At 34.7% G+C, this 15,682-nt stretch overlaps 1 protein-coding gene across 1 annotated transcript in view; it reads left to right on the forward strand.

Annotated features, from left to right (window-relative positions):
• Positions 1-482: 482 nt before the first annotated feature.
• Positions 483-15,682, forward strand: part of LOC128866540 (probable nuclear hormone receptor HR3) — a 50,146-nt gene continuing 34,946 nt past the window's right edge. The window contains exon 1 of the mRNA XM_054107355.1: positions 483-613. Coding sequence (XP_053963330.1) covers positions 487-613 — 127 coding nt within the window. The 5' untranslated portion in view covers positions 483-486. The remainder of the gene's footprint in view (positions 614-15,682) is intronic.

Genomic DNA, 15,682 nt, shown 5'->3' on the forward strand with positions numbered 1-15,682 from the left:
TGCGCGCGCAGCAGGCTAGCAAGTGCAACTACTACAATAAGTAACAACAACAAAAGCTTAATTCAAAATAAATAAAACATAAAAAATAATTCAACAAAAATAGAAAAAAAACTGCATTGAAGTTAAAACTTTTTTAAACGCTGAAAAAATAACAAAATTCGAAAGCAAAAATAATAAAACATAAATCAACACATACACACAAGCGTTAACACATAACAGATACTTATTTCGTGTATGTAACTCAGCCAGTTAGTGGAAGCAACAAAAGCAACAAAACATTAAAGCTTTTCTCACATACCAACACCTACAAAAACATTAACAACAAGCAACGCTATCAAAGTTACAGTTTCGTAATAACAATAAAACATATTACAACAATAACTAATAAACACAACAAGCATACACATACAAACAACAATAACAACAGCAATAACTAAACAAATACAACTAAAACGTGCAACCAATACCAACAACCAAATTACTATAATGTATACGCAACGTATGTTTGACATGTGGAGCAGTGTTACATGCAAGCTGGAAGCACACGCAAACAATTTAGGGCAAAGCAACGTACAATCGCCGGGACACAACAACTCCAGTGGATCAATAAAAGGTAAAGAAATACACCGCAATTAAAAAGGGAAGCACAAAACACAAAACTATGCAAACACAAAAGTCCAGAAAGCATTAAGAGAAAGAAACAAAAAACCAAAATGGAAGCGCAGGGGATTGTGTACATTTGGGGGTTGGCGCCAAAAGTATGCTGGGGGTAGCGTGCCAAATTGCAATTGGCAGCAGCTAACCAGCACATGCACCTGCACCTATTAGTTGAAATACGTAGGTATGTACGCACATATGGACAATATTTTGACTAGACTGTGAACGCAACTTGCGCAAACACTTTCCAGGTTACTCGAAAAGGGCGGCTTTCGGATGAAAATCAAATTAAATTAAATTGCTAATTGAAATTTACTTAAAAAAAAATGCATGAAAAATAAATTAATGCTGTTTGGAATTAAGTTAACTTTGAGCTAATTGATGTCAAAATACTGACAAATAAACAAAAGCAGTAAATTTGAATTTGGGCACACAAAATAAACATACGAGAACTAAAATATTAAATAAAATAAAAAATAAATAAGATAAAGTGCAATAAAATTAAAAAAAAGAATATAAATAGAACCAAATACTATCAAATAAAATAAATAAATATAATAAACAGAAATGAAATACAGTAAATTAAATATAATATAATGAAATTAAATAAACAAGAAATAAATACAGTGAAATAAAATTACATTAAATGCAGTAAAATAAAAAAATACAAGAAAAATAATAAAAAATGGAGTACAAATGGAATGGAATGAAGAATAAGATTAAATATAATAAAACAAATTTATATAAAATTAAATATTCTAAAATATAACAAAATGAAATGAAATTAAAAAAATTTAAAAAATAAACCAAAATAAAATACATTAAAATTAATATGAATAAAATAAAATTAATAAAACAAAAACCTAAAAAAAATCAAATGATGGCAATATAAAGAAATAAAAAAATACAATAACATAAAATCAAATAAAAATAAAATTAATAAGAGCAAAATGAAATAAATTGCAAAAAATTAAAAAAAAATCAACAAAACAATAAGAAAAAAATAATATATAAAATATAATACAAAGAAACAATAAAAAAAATAAAACCTAATAAAATAGCAACAGTAAAACAAATTAAATTAAATTAAACGAAAGAAAATTATATATACAATAATTAAATTACTAAGATGGCCCATGCTGCTAGTGCTGCTGCCTCCTTATATTTGTATAACTTGTTATTATACAAATTTAATAATAATATATTAATAAAATAAAATTAAACTAAAAACAAGTTAAAAAAAATAACATAAAATAATACGAAATTAAATAAAACTGAATAAAATAAAATTAAATGCATGAAAGTAAAATAGCATAAAAAATTAAGTTAAATTAAATAAATTATCAGGTCAGTCCATAAGTTCGTGCGTTTTTTAAAGGTGGTTTAAAATTAATAAAAAAGATGTTTAAAGTATTTATTAATCAATAATATATTTTCCTTAATTATTTACAATGTCTTCCCAACGTTTAGGCAAATTTTTAATTCCCTGCTCAAAAAATTGTTTGTCCTTGGAGCCAAAATACGCTTCGATATCCCATTTTGTAGCTTCTTTTGAGGAGTAGTTCTTGTTACTCATATGGGATTGAAGTCCACGGAAAAGGTGATAATCAAAAGGTGCAATATCCGGAGAGTATGGTGGATGCGACATTAGCTCCCATCCGAGCTCGTTCAGCTTGCCTAATGCTTGCCTTGCGGTATGAGGTCCTGCGTTGTCGTGGTGAAACAAAACTTTGCGTCTATTCACTAAAGACGGTCGATTTTTGTTAAGTGCTTCATTCAGGTTTGATAGCTGATGGGAATAATAATCAGCAGTTATTGTCTGGTTTGGCTCCAGAAGTTCATAATAAACAATACCGCCCATATCCCACCAAATAGACAGGAGAATCTTCTTGGGGTGAAGGCCATCTCTAGGGGTCGGTTCTGGTGTTGCATCTTTATCTAACCATTGGCGTTTGCGAACAGGATTATTGCAAAGGACCCATTTTTCATCACCAGTAACGATACGGTTCAAAAAACTTTCATTTGAATACAATAAAATAAAATTAATAAGAATCAAATACAAAATATTAAACGAAATGAAATATCAATAAAATCAAATAAAACAAAATGAAATAAAAACAAAATTAATAAGAAGAAAATGAAATAAATTAAAGAATGTAAAAAAGCTGAATAAGACTAATAAGCACAAATAAATTTTTTTGATAATTAAATTAAATGACATATAAAACAATAAAATCAAAGTATATGAAATTTAAAAAATTAAACAAAATAAAATAAAATATAAAATAGGAAAATAAAATGATAGAAAACAACAACTAATTAAAACAGAGCACAATCGCATTTAGCGATAAAATTAAGCGAAATAAAATAAACCTAATAAGCCGAAGGCCCTAGTAGCCAGTGTACTAATTAAGTTGGGGTTATATTTTTTATATCCCCTATAGGTTAAGGTATACGTTTAGCAGACGCATCGCACATAGAGACAGCGATGCCACTTAGAACACGAAATAATAAATTAATTTAAATACAAAAACAAAAAAATTTAAAATAAAATATAACATAAATATAAATAAATTAAAGAATAAAAATAAAATGAAATTGAAGAAAATAAATACAAACAAACAAAGAAAAAAAAAGTCAGATGAAAGAAAATTAAATTAAATTAAATTAAAGAGCATATGACGAAATAATATAAAATAAAACGAAATTAAAGAAAAAAATGTAAAAAACTTAATTGTATGAAATTAAACTGAATATGAAAAGAAAAGAAATTAAAATAAAATAAAAAAATTCGGCCGCCGTAGCCGAATGAGTTGGTGCGTGACTACCATTCGGAATTCACAGAGAGAACGTAGGTTCGAATCTCGGTGGAACACCAAAATTAAGAAAACATTTTTCTAATAGCGGTCGCCCCTCGGCAGGCAATGGCAAACCTCCGAGTGTATTTCTGCCATGAACAAGCCCCTCATAAAAATATCTGCCGTTCGGAGTCGGCTTGAAACTCTAGGAACAACATCAAGACGCACACCACAAATAGGAGGAGGAGCTCGGCCAAAAACCCAAAAAGGGTGTACGCGCAATTTATATAGTTATATAAAATAAAATAAACTGATATGAAGTTAAAAGAAATACAGTAAAATTAAACTAAATTAACTTAGATAAAATCTAAATAATACAAATAAATCAACTAAAATAAAAAGTAAATAAATGAAATAAAACTAGCGAGAACAAAAAAAAAAAATTAAATAAAAAGTAAAAATAAAATGGAATGTATCAACTTTTAAAGTGTATTTTAATTAACGTAAATTTGGCAGAGCTAAGGAGAAATGAAAATAAAGAGATTAAACGTAATGAGCAAATAATAACTAAAGTTAAAAATTATGAGGTCCACTCTGAAAAATATTTATAACATCTTCAAAATGAAAATATATTTTTAATAACAGTTATAAGCTCTATGCCTGCCATAATTTTAGGGCTACTAAAAACTTTCGAAATTACTTTTCACTTAATTTTTTCTCACCTTTTCTTTAGCCAAATTAAGTGCGAAAGCAAATGAAAGTAAAAGTACTTTTATACACGTTTGCATGCACGTACGTTCATACATATGTATGTGTGTATGTATGTATATGTATTTACCCTGTTTTATAATAAACACATGAACGCTTAAAAAGTCAAAAGTTACAAGCAAGTCATTCAGTAAGTAAGTCAGTCAGTCAGTCAGTCAGTTAGCCGATGGAAGCAAAAGTCAACAACGATAGCGAAATAAAAATTACATTGTCGATGATGTTGCCAAAAAATAAGAAAAGGAAGGAGACATAGAGACACAAGCGATCAAAGAGTAAGTTGATACAGATACCGAACGCATTTCATTCGCACACACGTGCATATATGTGTATATGTATGTACATATGTATATTTGTACAATATATGAGATACGCTGCATTTCGCTCTAGGAAAGCTTTTGCTACTTTCATATTAACAACAAAGTACATGCATACGAGTGCATACCTATAAATCGACAAAAAGCTAGTCAATTTGCAAATATATAAATAAATATATTGTTAAATACATATGATTATAGGAATCGTCTGTAAATATGTATGTGCACGTATGCTTGTACGCAGCTAACGCCGCATAATAAGAGTGAAAGTCGTCGCTGCTGCTGTTGCTGCTATTTTTGATTGTTCGTTGCTCGTCGTTCGTTGCTGGTTGCTGGTTGTTGGCTACTCTCTACTGTTGTTTTATACTGCCTTTCTGCTCTTTTGAAGGGAAACCCATAAAATCGTAAATAGCATTACGACACAACTTTGCTATCTCCCTCTTCATCTGTGTCACCACTGCCGCACAGCAAACTGCCAGCGCTTTCTATGTCCGTCTATCTGTCTGTCGGTTTGTCTGCCTGTCCGTCCTTTCATCCATGGGCTGCATTGTGATTGTGGTCGGTCGTTGGTCGCATTGCATATTCCTGCAAATGTTGCTTACCCTCACACTTATAAGTATGAAAGCGTATATGTATGGGCATATGCATGTGTGTGAGTATGAAGTAATATAATCAGATGACTAACTAAACAAAATATTGTAACTTGCCAACACACTACCGCAATGCTGCACTGGTTCATCGGCTCACTGACTTACTTACGCTTATAAGTCAACCAACCAACCAACCAACCAACCAACTGGCTGACTGAGTGACTTACATAGGACAAATGTGTGAATGCAAGTACTTGCATGTTATGTGTGAGCATAAATATGTGCATATATCAATATTTGTTACTTACATACATATATGTACCTATGCGTATGTATGTACTGATTTGGCAGGTTGACCAAGTGATTGACTAACTGCTGAGGCTCACGTCGAGTGTTTTTTTCATCAATGGCTAGTGGATTTGTTAGTTGAATAACTCGTTTATTACTTCATAATCTGATATGTGCAGGCACACGAGTACTAGACAGAGATTATATCAAGAATATATTGCATCACAGATAATACTAAATTTGTATTATTCACTTTCTATTACTTAAATATGCTACATGGCGTAAATTTTTAGCTGTGATGCGTTTCTGCTTTTAATCAAATGTAAGCCCAGTTATGTGATTTATCTCCAGTAGCAGGTGCAGTAGTTTACTATGCAACTTTGACAACTATTGACAACTTATTCGGCAGAGTAAGCCTTAAAATGTGCACAGAGCGCAGGGAAGGTGACATCCATTGGAATACTACTGGTCGCGGTCCTTTAGGAATACTACAGTGGTCCTTTAATTCACTTTAGCACACCAGTGTAGCATTTAGAGATGCAGAGGCAGCATTTAATATTACTTAAAAGGTAAACAATGTTTAAACAGGCTATCAAGCCTTATGTTTAGCACAGGTTAACTATTTATGACGAGATTGTCGTTATGAACCCCATATGACATCCTCAGCCGAGTTTCCAGGTTGTGTTCTGGATCACAACTGGATTAGCTCACTAATTCTGGATCTCTGCCATCTTTTAATTTGTAGCATTTCTGTTGCCTCTATCGATTTTAAAAGGGTGATACTTTTTACATTAGAAACCAATAACCTATTACTGAATTTGAAACATTTTTAGTATTTTCTAATAAAATAGATACTAATGGACTGCTTGCAGTCTTTGCGATCATTAATATATTTTTGAATATTCAGACGATAACGAATTTAAAAGTTATATATGCGCTTCCACTTTTTCTTCTTGATTGGCGCGATTTTGGCCGAGTTTAACAAAGCGCGCCAGTCGCTAACCGGCGCCAGTTGGTCATATCAATGGCCTTCTTAGTCCAAAGTAGCCCTTGTTGTTGCGCTGCCAAGGCGAAAGAGAGTTATTGGAATAAACTCTGCGGCATTCCAAAGAAGAATGCTTGCACTTTAAGGTGATATTTGTTCTTGGTTGTTTTTTAAAAACAAGAAAGAAAGCGCAATGCTATGGTATATAACCTCAAATATAAGCCAAAATCATGTTTTTACACTTTTTGGTTAAAATAAGTGCACCCCATGGCAAGATGGTAGCGCATCAAGATTTCGACCACTTTTTACTATTTAAATTCTTTTGAATGTTCGTCGCTTTTGTATAAAAATATAGCTTATTGTCAATTAAAAACCGTATAAATCCAATTTCAAAGTTTTCTAAAAAAATTAATAAACTTCCAAACGGTTTTTAAATAGAAATTGTAGACAAATTTTTGGTATGCAGTATAATAAAGGGCAACTTTAAAATAGCTCAAAACTCCCGTTAATTTTTTATGTTTACCTTTTTTTCTGGTTTTTTGGATTTGATGGTTTTGTTAGAAAATTAGGTATACTTTATAAAAAAAATATTCCTATTCAAAAGAAAAACGGTCAAATAATCAAAACTTCCGAAAATGTTGATGTGCTATAATTTGTCGCGGGCTATAACTCGAAATTTCTCTTCCCCTCCTTGTTATTTTAAAATTGATTAATTTTCTGTGAGATTCTGATGAAACCGGCGTGAGCCTGGCACGATTGCATTCTGGATACTGCAGCAGGTTAAACCCCTACTTATCCAGAATTGAGCCAGGCATACTCAACATATATCCAGTACCCTGATCGACGCTAAGCACCTCCTCACATATCCACTAAAAGCCACTCATCCAACACCATTTTTCCGTTAGACAAGATAGACTACCACCACCGAATAGATAGGCATTTGTAAAGTGCTACAACAACAATTAAATTGAATTAAACTTATATTTAATAGATTCTGTTTCGAGCTGGGAGCATTTGGAGTCTGAATCAGCAAAACAGGTGATATCCATTGTGTCTTTGTTTTTTTACCCAAAGTAAGTACAGACGGCCGCCGTAGCCGATAGGGTTGGTGCGCGACTACCATTCGGAATTCACAGAAAGAACGTCGGTTCGAATCTCGGCGAAAACACCAAAATTAAGAAAAGCATTTGTCTAATAGCTGTCGCACCTCGGCAGGCAATGGTAAACCTCCGAGTGTATTTCTGCCATGAAAAAGCTCCTCACAAAAATATCTGCCGTTCGGAGTCGGCTTGAAACTGTGGGTCCCTCCATTTGTGGAAGAACATCAAGACGCACACCACAAATAGGAGGAAGAGTTCGGCCAAACACCTAAAAAGGGTGTACGCGCAAATTATATATATATATAAGTACAGATTACTAACTAGAGATGCCAATATTAGCAGAAAGTTTTGATTCCGTGATTTCGGCATACTTTTAAAAGCTTCGGGATCCCGAGATTGGCATCCCTACTACTAAGTACGTTGTTGAGGTTCTTGATTGGACTTGGAAAAAGTGTAATCTTACACGCAAAGTATTGTGATCAGGTTTTTTTTTTCAAATCTCAAATATGAGAAAGCACTAAGCTAATATTGCTATCTGGCAACCTCAAATATCTTGCAAAACTGTCTTAACCATCACTAAAACGTAATATTTTATTCACCATGCGAAAATGTGTTCGTCCAATTGGTGTTTCAACATTTTACTCCATCTTTAACTATGCAAATCTTAATGCTTCATTTAAAATCCGCAACTATTTGCGTCAGTGGATTTTATGTCTCGAGTTATATTTTTTGTGTGTATATATTATTTATATTTTATATGCAGCTTATTTATGAGCATATACACGTATGCACATATAGACACTACATCTATTATTTAGTAATTTTGGCTACGATTATAAAACACCAACATAACCATTAAAATGAAAAGAAAGTGAAAACGAAAATGAAAGCAAAAGAGAAAGAGAAAAAACGTCAGAGTTGACGTCTCAAGAGTTGCACAAATTTCGGAAAAAAACACTAAATGAACATAACAAAATAGTAAACTATTACAAAATTTCTGTTTTGCTTGAATAGTAGTCACATGATGGACTAAGCAATGTTGCCACACTACTTAAAAATTAATGCAAAGTAAGAAGATGTATTTTTTCTAACAACGGCGGGCAATGGCAAGCCTTCGAATAAATTTTTGCCATGGAAAAACTCCTTGTGAAAAGCAACGGCCGTTCGAAGTTGGCTTAAAACTGTGGGTCCCTCCATTTGTGGAACAACATCAAGGCGCACACCACAAATAGGAGGAGGAGCTGGTCCAAGCACCCAATATAGGGTCTTTTGACATTGTCCTCAATCCTTCTAAAAATTAGTTTATTTGTATTTGTAGTAGAACAGTTGTAGTTGTATAAAAAGTAAACTGAAAGAATTTTTAGGAAAATGTAATAGTTTGATGCTGAATATTTTGGTATAGAGTTCTTTAAAATTGAACAGCTTCGGTTCTTTTTAACATTTTTACATCTTTTCCCCTAAATTTTTTTATTAAAAAATATGCTTTAAAAATTTTCTGCGGGAAAAAATTACGTTTTTTGTTCAAAACATCAGTCAAAAAATTTGTTTCACATTTTTGTTTTTTCTAATTTTTGTATTAATCTCAGTAATTTCTGCAAATTTCATGTTGGGATTCCCATATATTTTCTAGTTATATTCAAATACTTACCGTGAACCAGTGAATAATACCGTATGTCTGTTTACTAAATAATGTATTAAAAAACTCTTGACCCATTTTTTTTTTAAATTGAGAAAAAAAATGAATGGTAGTATGGAAAAAAAAAATTCTGCTAAAAATATTTGGTAAAATACGTGTCTTCTTATTTTCCATAATCTAACAGAATTAACTTAACTGGGATTGACATATTTTTTGTATGTTGTTCAACAGTGTTATTTAAGCTATTTCGATCATCTTTAAAGCCGTAAAAAAATATATTTAAGTATGCTCTTCTGCGCCACTGTGCACAATAGCAAAAACATTAATCCCATTCACTTGCATATCGAAGGCGTTTGAATACCCAGCCACCTTCCATCTCCGTTGTGCCGAGAAGGTTTTTATTAAATTTGAGTTTTGCCTATTTTCATATGTTTCTCTGTATGAAAAGTTTCGTCAAACTAGAAAGAGTCAAAATCTACAAGCATTTGACTTTCAAGCATTTCGCATTGACGAAAATATCGCTTCGCAGATACATGCAGAGTTAGACGCAATTTTATGCTATTTGTTAGCTACGCCCACAAAAGTAAGAATTTTTCGCTAAAAAAAGAATTGCATATATTTTATTCTAATTGTTACTCTACACTATAATAATATTGTTCAGCATAGCAAATGTGGAAATAATAACCACTTGACTTTCGAGTTCCTTCAAACATCAGAGTGAAAGATTTGCCTGCTGATAATACGGGCATAAGCAAATGTGCTCAAATATTGCTAAAAAACTTGCTGTGAGAACGAAATGTGAAATGAGAAAACAATTGTTTCGCACAATATTAATCCAGTAATGAAATGCTTAAGAATCCATTATTGCATTACTATTTTGAGTCGTTGAGTAACCAATTATGTGCGCATATACGAAATCAAGCAAAGCAGTTGAGAAATATTTCACTTATTACAACAAGATACTTAACAACTTTTGGCATTCTGTAAAAATTTTCTATTGTGTATTCACACATACATTTACATACATGTATTATGTAAAAGCGTCTGCTAGTCGCTCATTAAAAGGTTAATCACGCCTTTGCGCTTTGTTTCGGACGGTAGAACGGGAAAACGAAAGTACCGCTACAACGGAGGGTGGTGAAGCATTGTTACTTTCTATCTGCTCAATAGAATTGCGAAAGAAGGCAACTACAAAAAAAGTTAGTAATGTTAGTAATTAGAAGCAAAAGCAACTGTATTTAGTGGCAATAACCTTAGCGTAGTCAACACTAACACCAACCGAAATGGGCATATGCACACACACACCCAGCTTTGGGCTACCAACACAAAAGCAACATCCATCTCCATCACAGCTTAGACGGCTAACGCTTCCGTAGCTATTAGCAAGCGTACATTTGTTTTCTGTGTGTGCATTGGTATAAGTATACTGTATTTGTGTATGTACTACGCACAGCAACAAAAATTATTATCGTTGATTTCTTACCGAATTTTTGGGCATTATTATTGTCGTTGTTGGTGATGCGTTCGCTCGTCTACCGCTTGTCAAGCAACGCACGCACTCATCCACCACCCGCTGCTGCACCAACTTCTCCTATTTCTTTGCCTCGCCTTGTTTCTATCATTCCATTTTCTTATCACATTCAAATCGCCACTGCGAGAGCAACAAAAAAAAATCAACAACAACAGAAAAAGCTGTCATCGAGAATGCACGTAAGCTCTGCACTCGCCAGCTAAAAGCGGCTAACCTCTCGTGACCGTACAACTACATACATACGTCTACTCCTTTCACCCCACACCACTCCACTCTACTCGGTAGCAGGCGCGCTGGCACTTTCCTATGCGTGTGCTGTGCTAATGAGTGAAGCGTTGAAACGCGCTTGCACACGCAAGCAACCGCTCCGCTCACTCGCCGGCACTGCTCAGCTTTGTGGTGCGTATACATGTGTTGGTAAAAAGAAAGCCCAAAAAGTGTCCATAAATACATTTTTGGGGAAAATTTCTCCAAACCGCTGGGACGGCGACGCTTCTGTTCGTTTTGGTCGACGCTACCGTCGCCGCTGCCAGCGTTGGGCGAAGAGAAATGCGTTAACTACTGTGGTTTGGTGAGGCAAACAAAGCACGCACGCACGCATACATACATACATACATACCAAATAATATAAACCAAAACAAATTGTGCAAACAAAATTTCCCAAAAATCGACAAAGTTACTTGGCAAGCAACGCAAAGTGCTATAAGCAGCAGGGGGCATTGCGACAGCAACGCACAATTCGGCAGTCTTGAATATTACATATATATTTACATACATACATACATACACCCAGATGAGGAAGCGTTTGCTGTCGTTTGAGATAGGGAGGAAAGTGTAAAAAATTCATTATGAACTGAAATAAAACGCTCTTACTTGATGCGCAAGCAGAAAAAAGTCTCGATTCGCCAATGATCGTAGGTGGAGAGTTACAGAATGAGATAGGGTTTCTGTGAAAGAGAGAGAGAGAGAGAGAGAGAGAGAGAGAGAGTAGAAATAACAGTGGGAGAAAACCGAATGTAACTTTGTTAAACATTTCTTGAAAAATAGTCGCAAAAAAATGGTCAAGGTTTGATTCCATTTCTTTCCGCTTCTATAAAAAACATTAATATGCCTAGCCCGTCAAAACTTTCTGAGCGCGTGTATAAGAAAATATATCAAACTTTCCAATTGGAATTTCAGATGACGCTCGACAACACTAGTAATGCCCCAGAAATATAAATGGCAACCTTCATGTTTAGAAACTACGAAGCAACTTTTTACAATGCCATTTTATAGCGGGCTTATACCACTTTTTTATACACGTTACATGTTACTTTTCAAGGGAGTGCCACACCCTTTTTTAATATTTCCAACTATGATTTAGTAACGTGGCATTATACTACATCTCAGAAATAGGCAGTATGGAAATTTCCGTCTGTATGGGAAGTATTACGCCCCCTTTTCCTTTAACCACCATTTCACTCCATTGGTATGGGAGTAAAGCATATGTCTTCGTACCAAATTTCTGTACTTTACCATAAATACTTCCAGACATATGCAGTATGGAAATTTAAGTTTGAATGAGAGGTGTCATGCCCTCTAAACATTTTAACGATTTTTTGTTTTGTATAAGACTTTATAGAATTAATAACAAAATATACACTACACAGTTAGCTATAGAAATATGAACTCAAATTTTTGCAAAAGAAAAAAAATGTCTAAAAAATGTAAGTGCGTACAAACGAATGTCCATCACTGATAATACTCGTAGAATGGATTTCATACAAAATTTATTGAAAAGCTGATTTACTTTGTAGGTTATATCATTAATATTGATAGTTTAGAAATATTATAATCTCCGATAAGGGGAGAGAGAATAACAACTTCCTCCCAGAATTTCTATTATTCTTTATTATCATTATTATTACAGTATTGCAGTTTCGCATATTTCAGCAACAAATTGTTAAACATTAATAATTTGTTCTATCTTCTACTAACTAAATTTGAATAAAGTAATAGTATTTTACCCACGGTACAAAGAAGAATGCGCTGGATGCGGCTACAACAGTGGCTTTGCGAGAGAGAGGCAGCAGAAAGCGTAAATAGCTGCCGAAATAGACCCAAAAGCATTATGCAGTGCGTGCAGCCATTGTACGAGAGCACATTCTCACATACATACCTATATTCATATGGTAATACAAACAAACGCATAAGTGTGGGCTGATAAGTACACACACGCAAACATATCGATACTATTCGTTGTGCGCTTTCACGCGAGTGCGTAAATTTCTCGCTCTCACCATATCTATCAGCGCGTTTTTACGTAGGTATACCTATGCATGTATGTGCGTATGTGTGCCTGCTCCCACGGAAAAGGCAGACGCTGTACAAAAGCCACCAGCTACACAAACTACCCATACGACAATCAGCGAACCGCAAGCAATCGAACGAATGCTCGAACGTTTTTAGGCTGAACAGTCTGGCTGCAGCAAGGGGCGTATGGTGTATGCGCAAGACACCGCAATCGTCAACGTCAACATAGTAAAAGTCTAAAATCGACAAAAATTTAATTTTCGGCGGTCATTCACCCGAAAGACGAGCGTGCGCATACACACACCCATAAAAACAATGTGTGTGTGTGTGCGTAGCTTTATAAGTTTGCTTCAATTGTAGGTGCCGTCGTCGGCGCTGCTCGAGCTCTGCGATGTGTGCGCCTAGAAGCCAACAGTCAGCCAACCAGCTGGCTAGTCCAGCTGTGCTATAGTCGCTTTTGTGTTCGCTCGCTCATATTTTGGTAGGGTTCGTCTTTTATGTCCACGAAATTTACAGTTATACGGCGCCTACGCTGACTGAGCGACGCAAAGCGTCGCTGATCGAACAGCTGGCAAGCTGTATTGTATTTATATGTATGTATATGTACATACACGCATAGACTGGACGGTTGTTAGAACAAAAATGGGCTCAAGACGTTGAAGGCGGGAGAAGTAGCGACTGCCGCACGTTCTCTAGTGACGCGCCGCCATTCCACTAACCCATAACTGCAAATAAAACGAAAAGTATCAAATTGACTTTTATTTGACAGCCTAGTGGCTGAAATAGAAATTTAGCGGTCGTTCGATTCTTTAGGGAGGGCGCATCAACAATAATTACAAGCATATGTATATATGTATGTACCTACATGAATACATATCGGTTACTCTTCCATGCTTTCTTTTGCCTTTGAGTTAATTCAAAAAGATTTTACCACCTCTCATTTTCAATTGGCAACAACGGTGCTTTTGTCTACCTGCTCCACCTCACGTCTAAGCGCTAGCCACAGTTCCAGCTTGAGTGCTTGATACGCGGCTGAGGTTGGGTAAGGTTGACGTAGTTGTGAAATCGTTGGAGTTGTGATGACGTTGTATACGCAACAATCGAGCGAACGATGTAAATGCCCGCTGGGCCACTAATCAACGACTTCACGTATTACATCAGCAGTGTGATGAGCGCGCGGTCGCGCCAACCGTGGAGGAAGGCATTCATTGTTCACACGTTTTAAGCGCCTTCCCTTACTCACTTCAACCGTAGATTAATTCGCTTATATTTATATGCACATAATAGCATTTGAATAAGTTCTTAACTCCATTGTTCCACACAGGATGGGGTTAGGAAATTAGTAGGAGTAGGCGCTGGGAGAAACTATGGAACATTATGAAAAAAACCCACACACATGCAAAAAAAAAACTAGCCATTAAGATTGTTAGGAGTCGAGACGAGAAAGCTTGTGGACAAATATATCTACATAAATATGTATGTATGTAAAAGTATATAATTGCTCATCGAAATATGTGTATGAAATATATTTGCATGTGCACATATGTACATACATACGTGGAAATATACTTACTTGTATCGCATATACAAATATTGAAAATATTTTTATTTTTATTTCACTTTTGCAGTATGAGTAATTTGCTTAAGTTCATTGTACTCGCCGAGCAGTGGAAATAGTTGTAAAAATATATTCCGTGTGTTTGTAAATGCCGATACGTTTTTATTTTATTGATTTATGGACGATTTATTTGAATGCTGTGCTTAGGCATTACTAATCAAAAGACGATTTTTCACTAAATATGTATATGCAAACGCTTACGCTTATCCACAAAGGTTTGTTACTTTAATAATGTCGTACAGGCTGTTGTTGCTTTTTGCGCAGTCAGAGTGTACAGATCAAATATTAATAATCTATGTGTAGGTATTGTCGTTGGTCAATGCCCTTTTCGATTACTTGTTAAGTGTACACAATGGAATAGACGCATATATGTATAGATGTACATATGTGTGTATAGATGTGTGCAGGCTTACGTCTGTTTTTTTCTAAACTTTTCTAAGAAGTTGAGGTTCTTAATCTGGTGCAATTTTTAAATACACTGGTTGTAAATTTGTAATTCTGTAATTCTTGCATATACATACGACACATTTATTTTGACAGCCAGGCTGCAATCAAACAAATGACTTTTCTTTGGCCACCTCTTAACACGTTCCCTGTCCCAATACAAAAATGCAAAATTGACCGACAAGTCCAATATTTCACAACGTAAACATGTCATATAATCGGTTCTCGTCAATATTACGTTGCTGGCACTTTGTTGATAATGAAGCTCCGAGGGATCAGAACGAACGTCTATACAAAATAAAACCACTTGTTATCAATAACTGGAAGAGCTTACTAACACCTGGTGAATGTATCGTCATTGACGAGACGATGATGCCGTTTAGAGGCAGGATATCTTTCCGTCAATACAACCCATCAAGAGCTCATAAATACGGCTTGAAAATCTATAAACTGTGCACAGAAGAGGGGTTTGTCTGAAATTATGATATTTGCATAGGGCGTGACCCCGAGATTGCTGATTTGGATAAGCCTGGGAGTGTCGTAATAAGAAATAATTAAAAATAATTTGTGATTTCTGCGCAAAATAAAAATATTTTTTCGTATGTCCAGGCGTTTTTCTTTACTTTATTATCGTACCAGCACGTCCAGTGCAGAAACTGTA

This window comes from Anastrepha ludens, chromosome 6 (assembly GCF_028408465.1).
Source record: "Anastrepha ludens isolate Willacy chromosome 6, idAnaLude1.1, whole genome shotgun sequence".
Classification (NCBI taxonomy): Eukaryota; Metazoa; Arthropoda; class Insecta; order Diptera; family Tephritidae; genus Anastrepha; species Anastrepha ludens.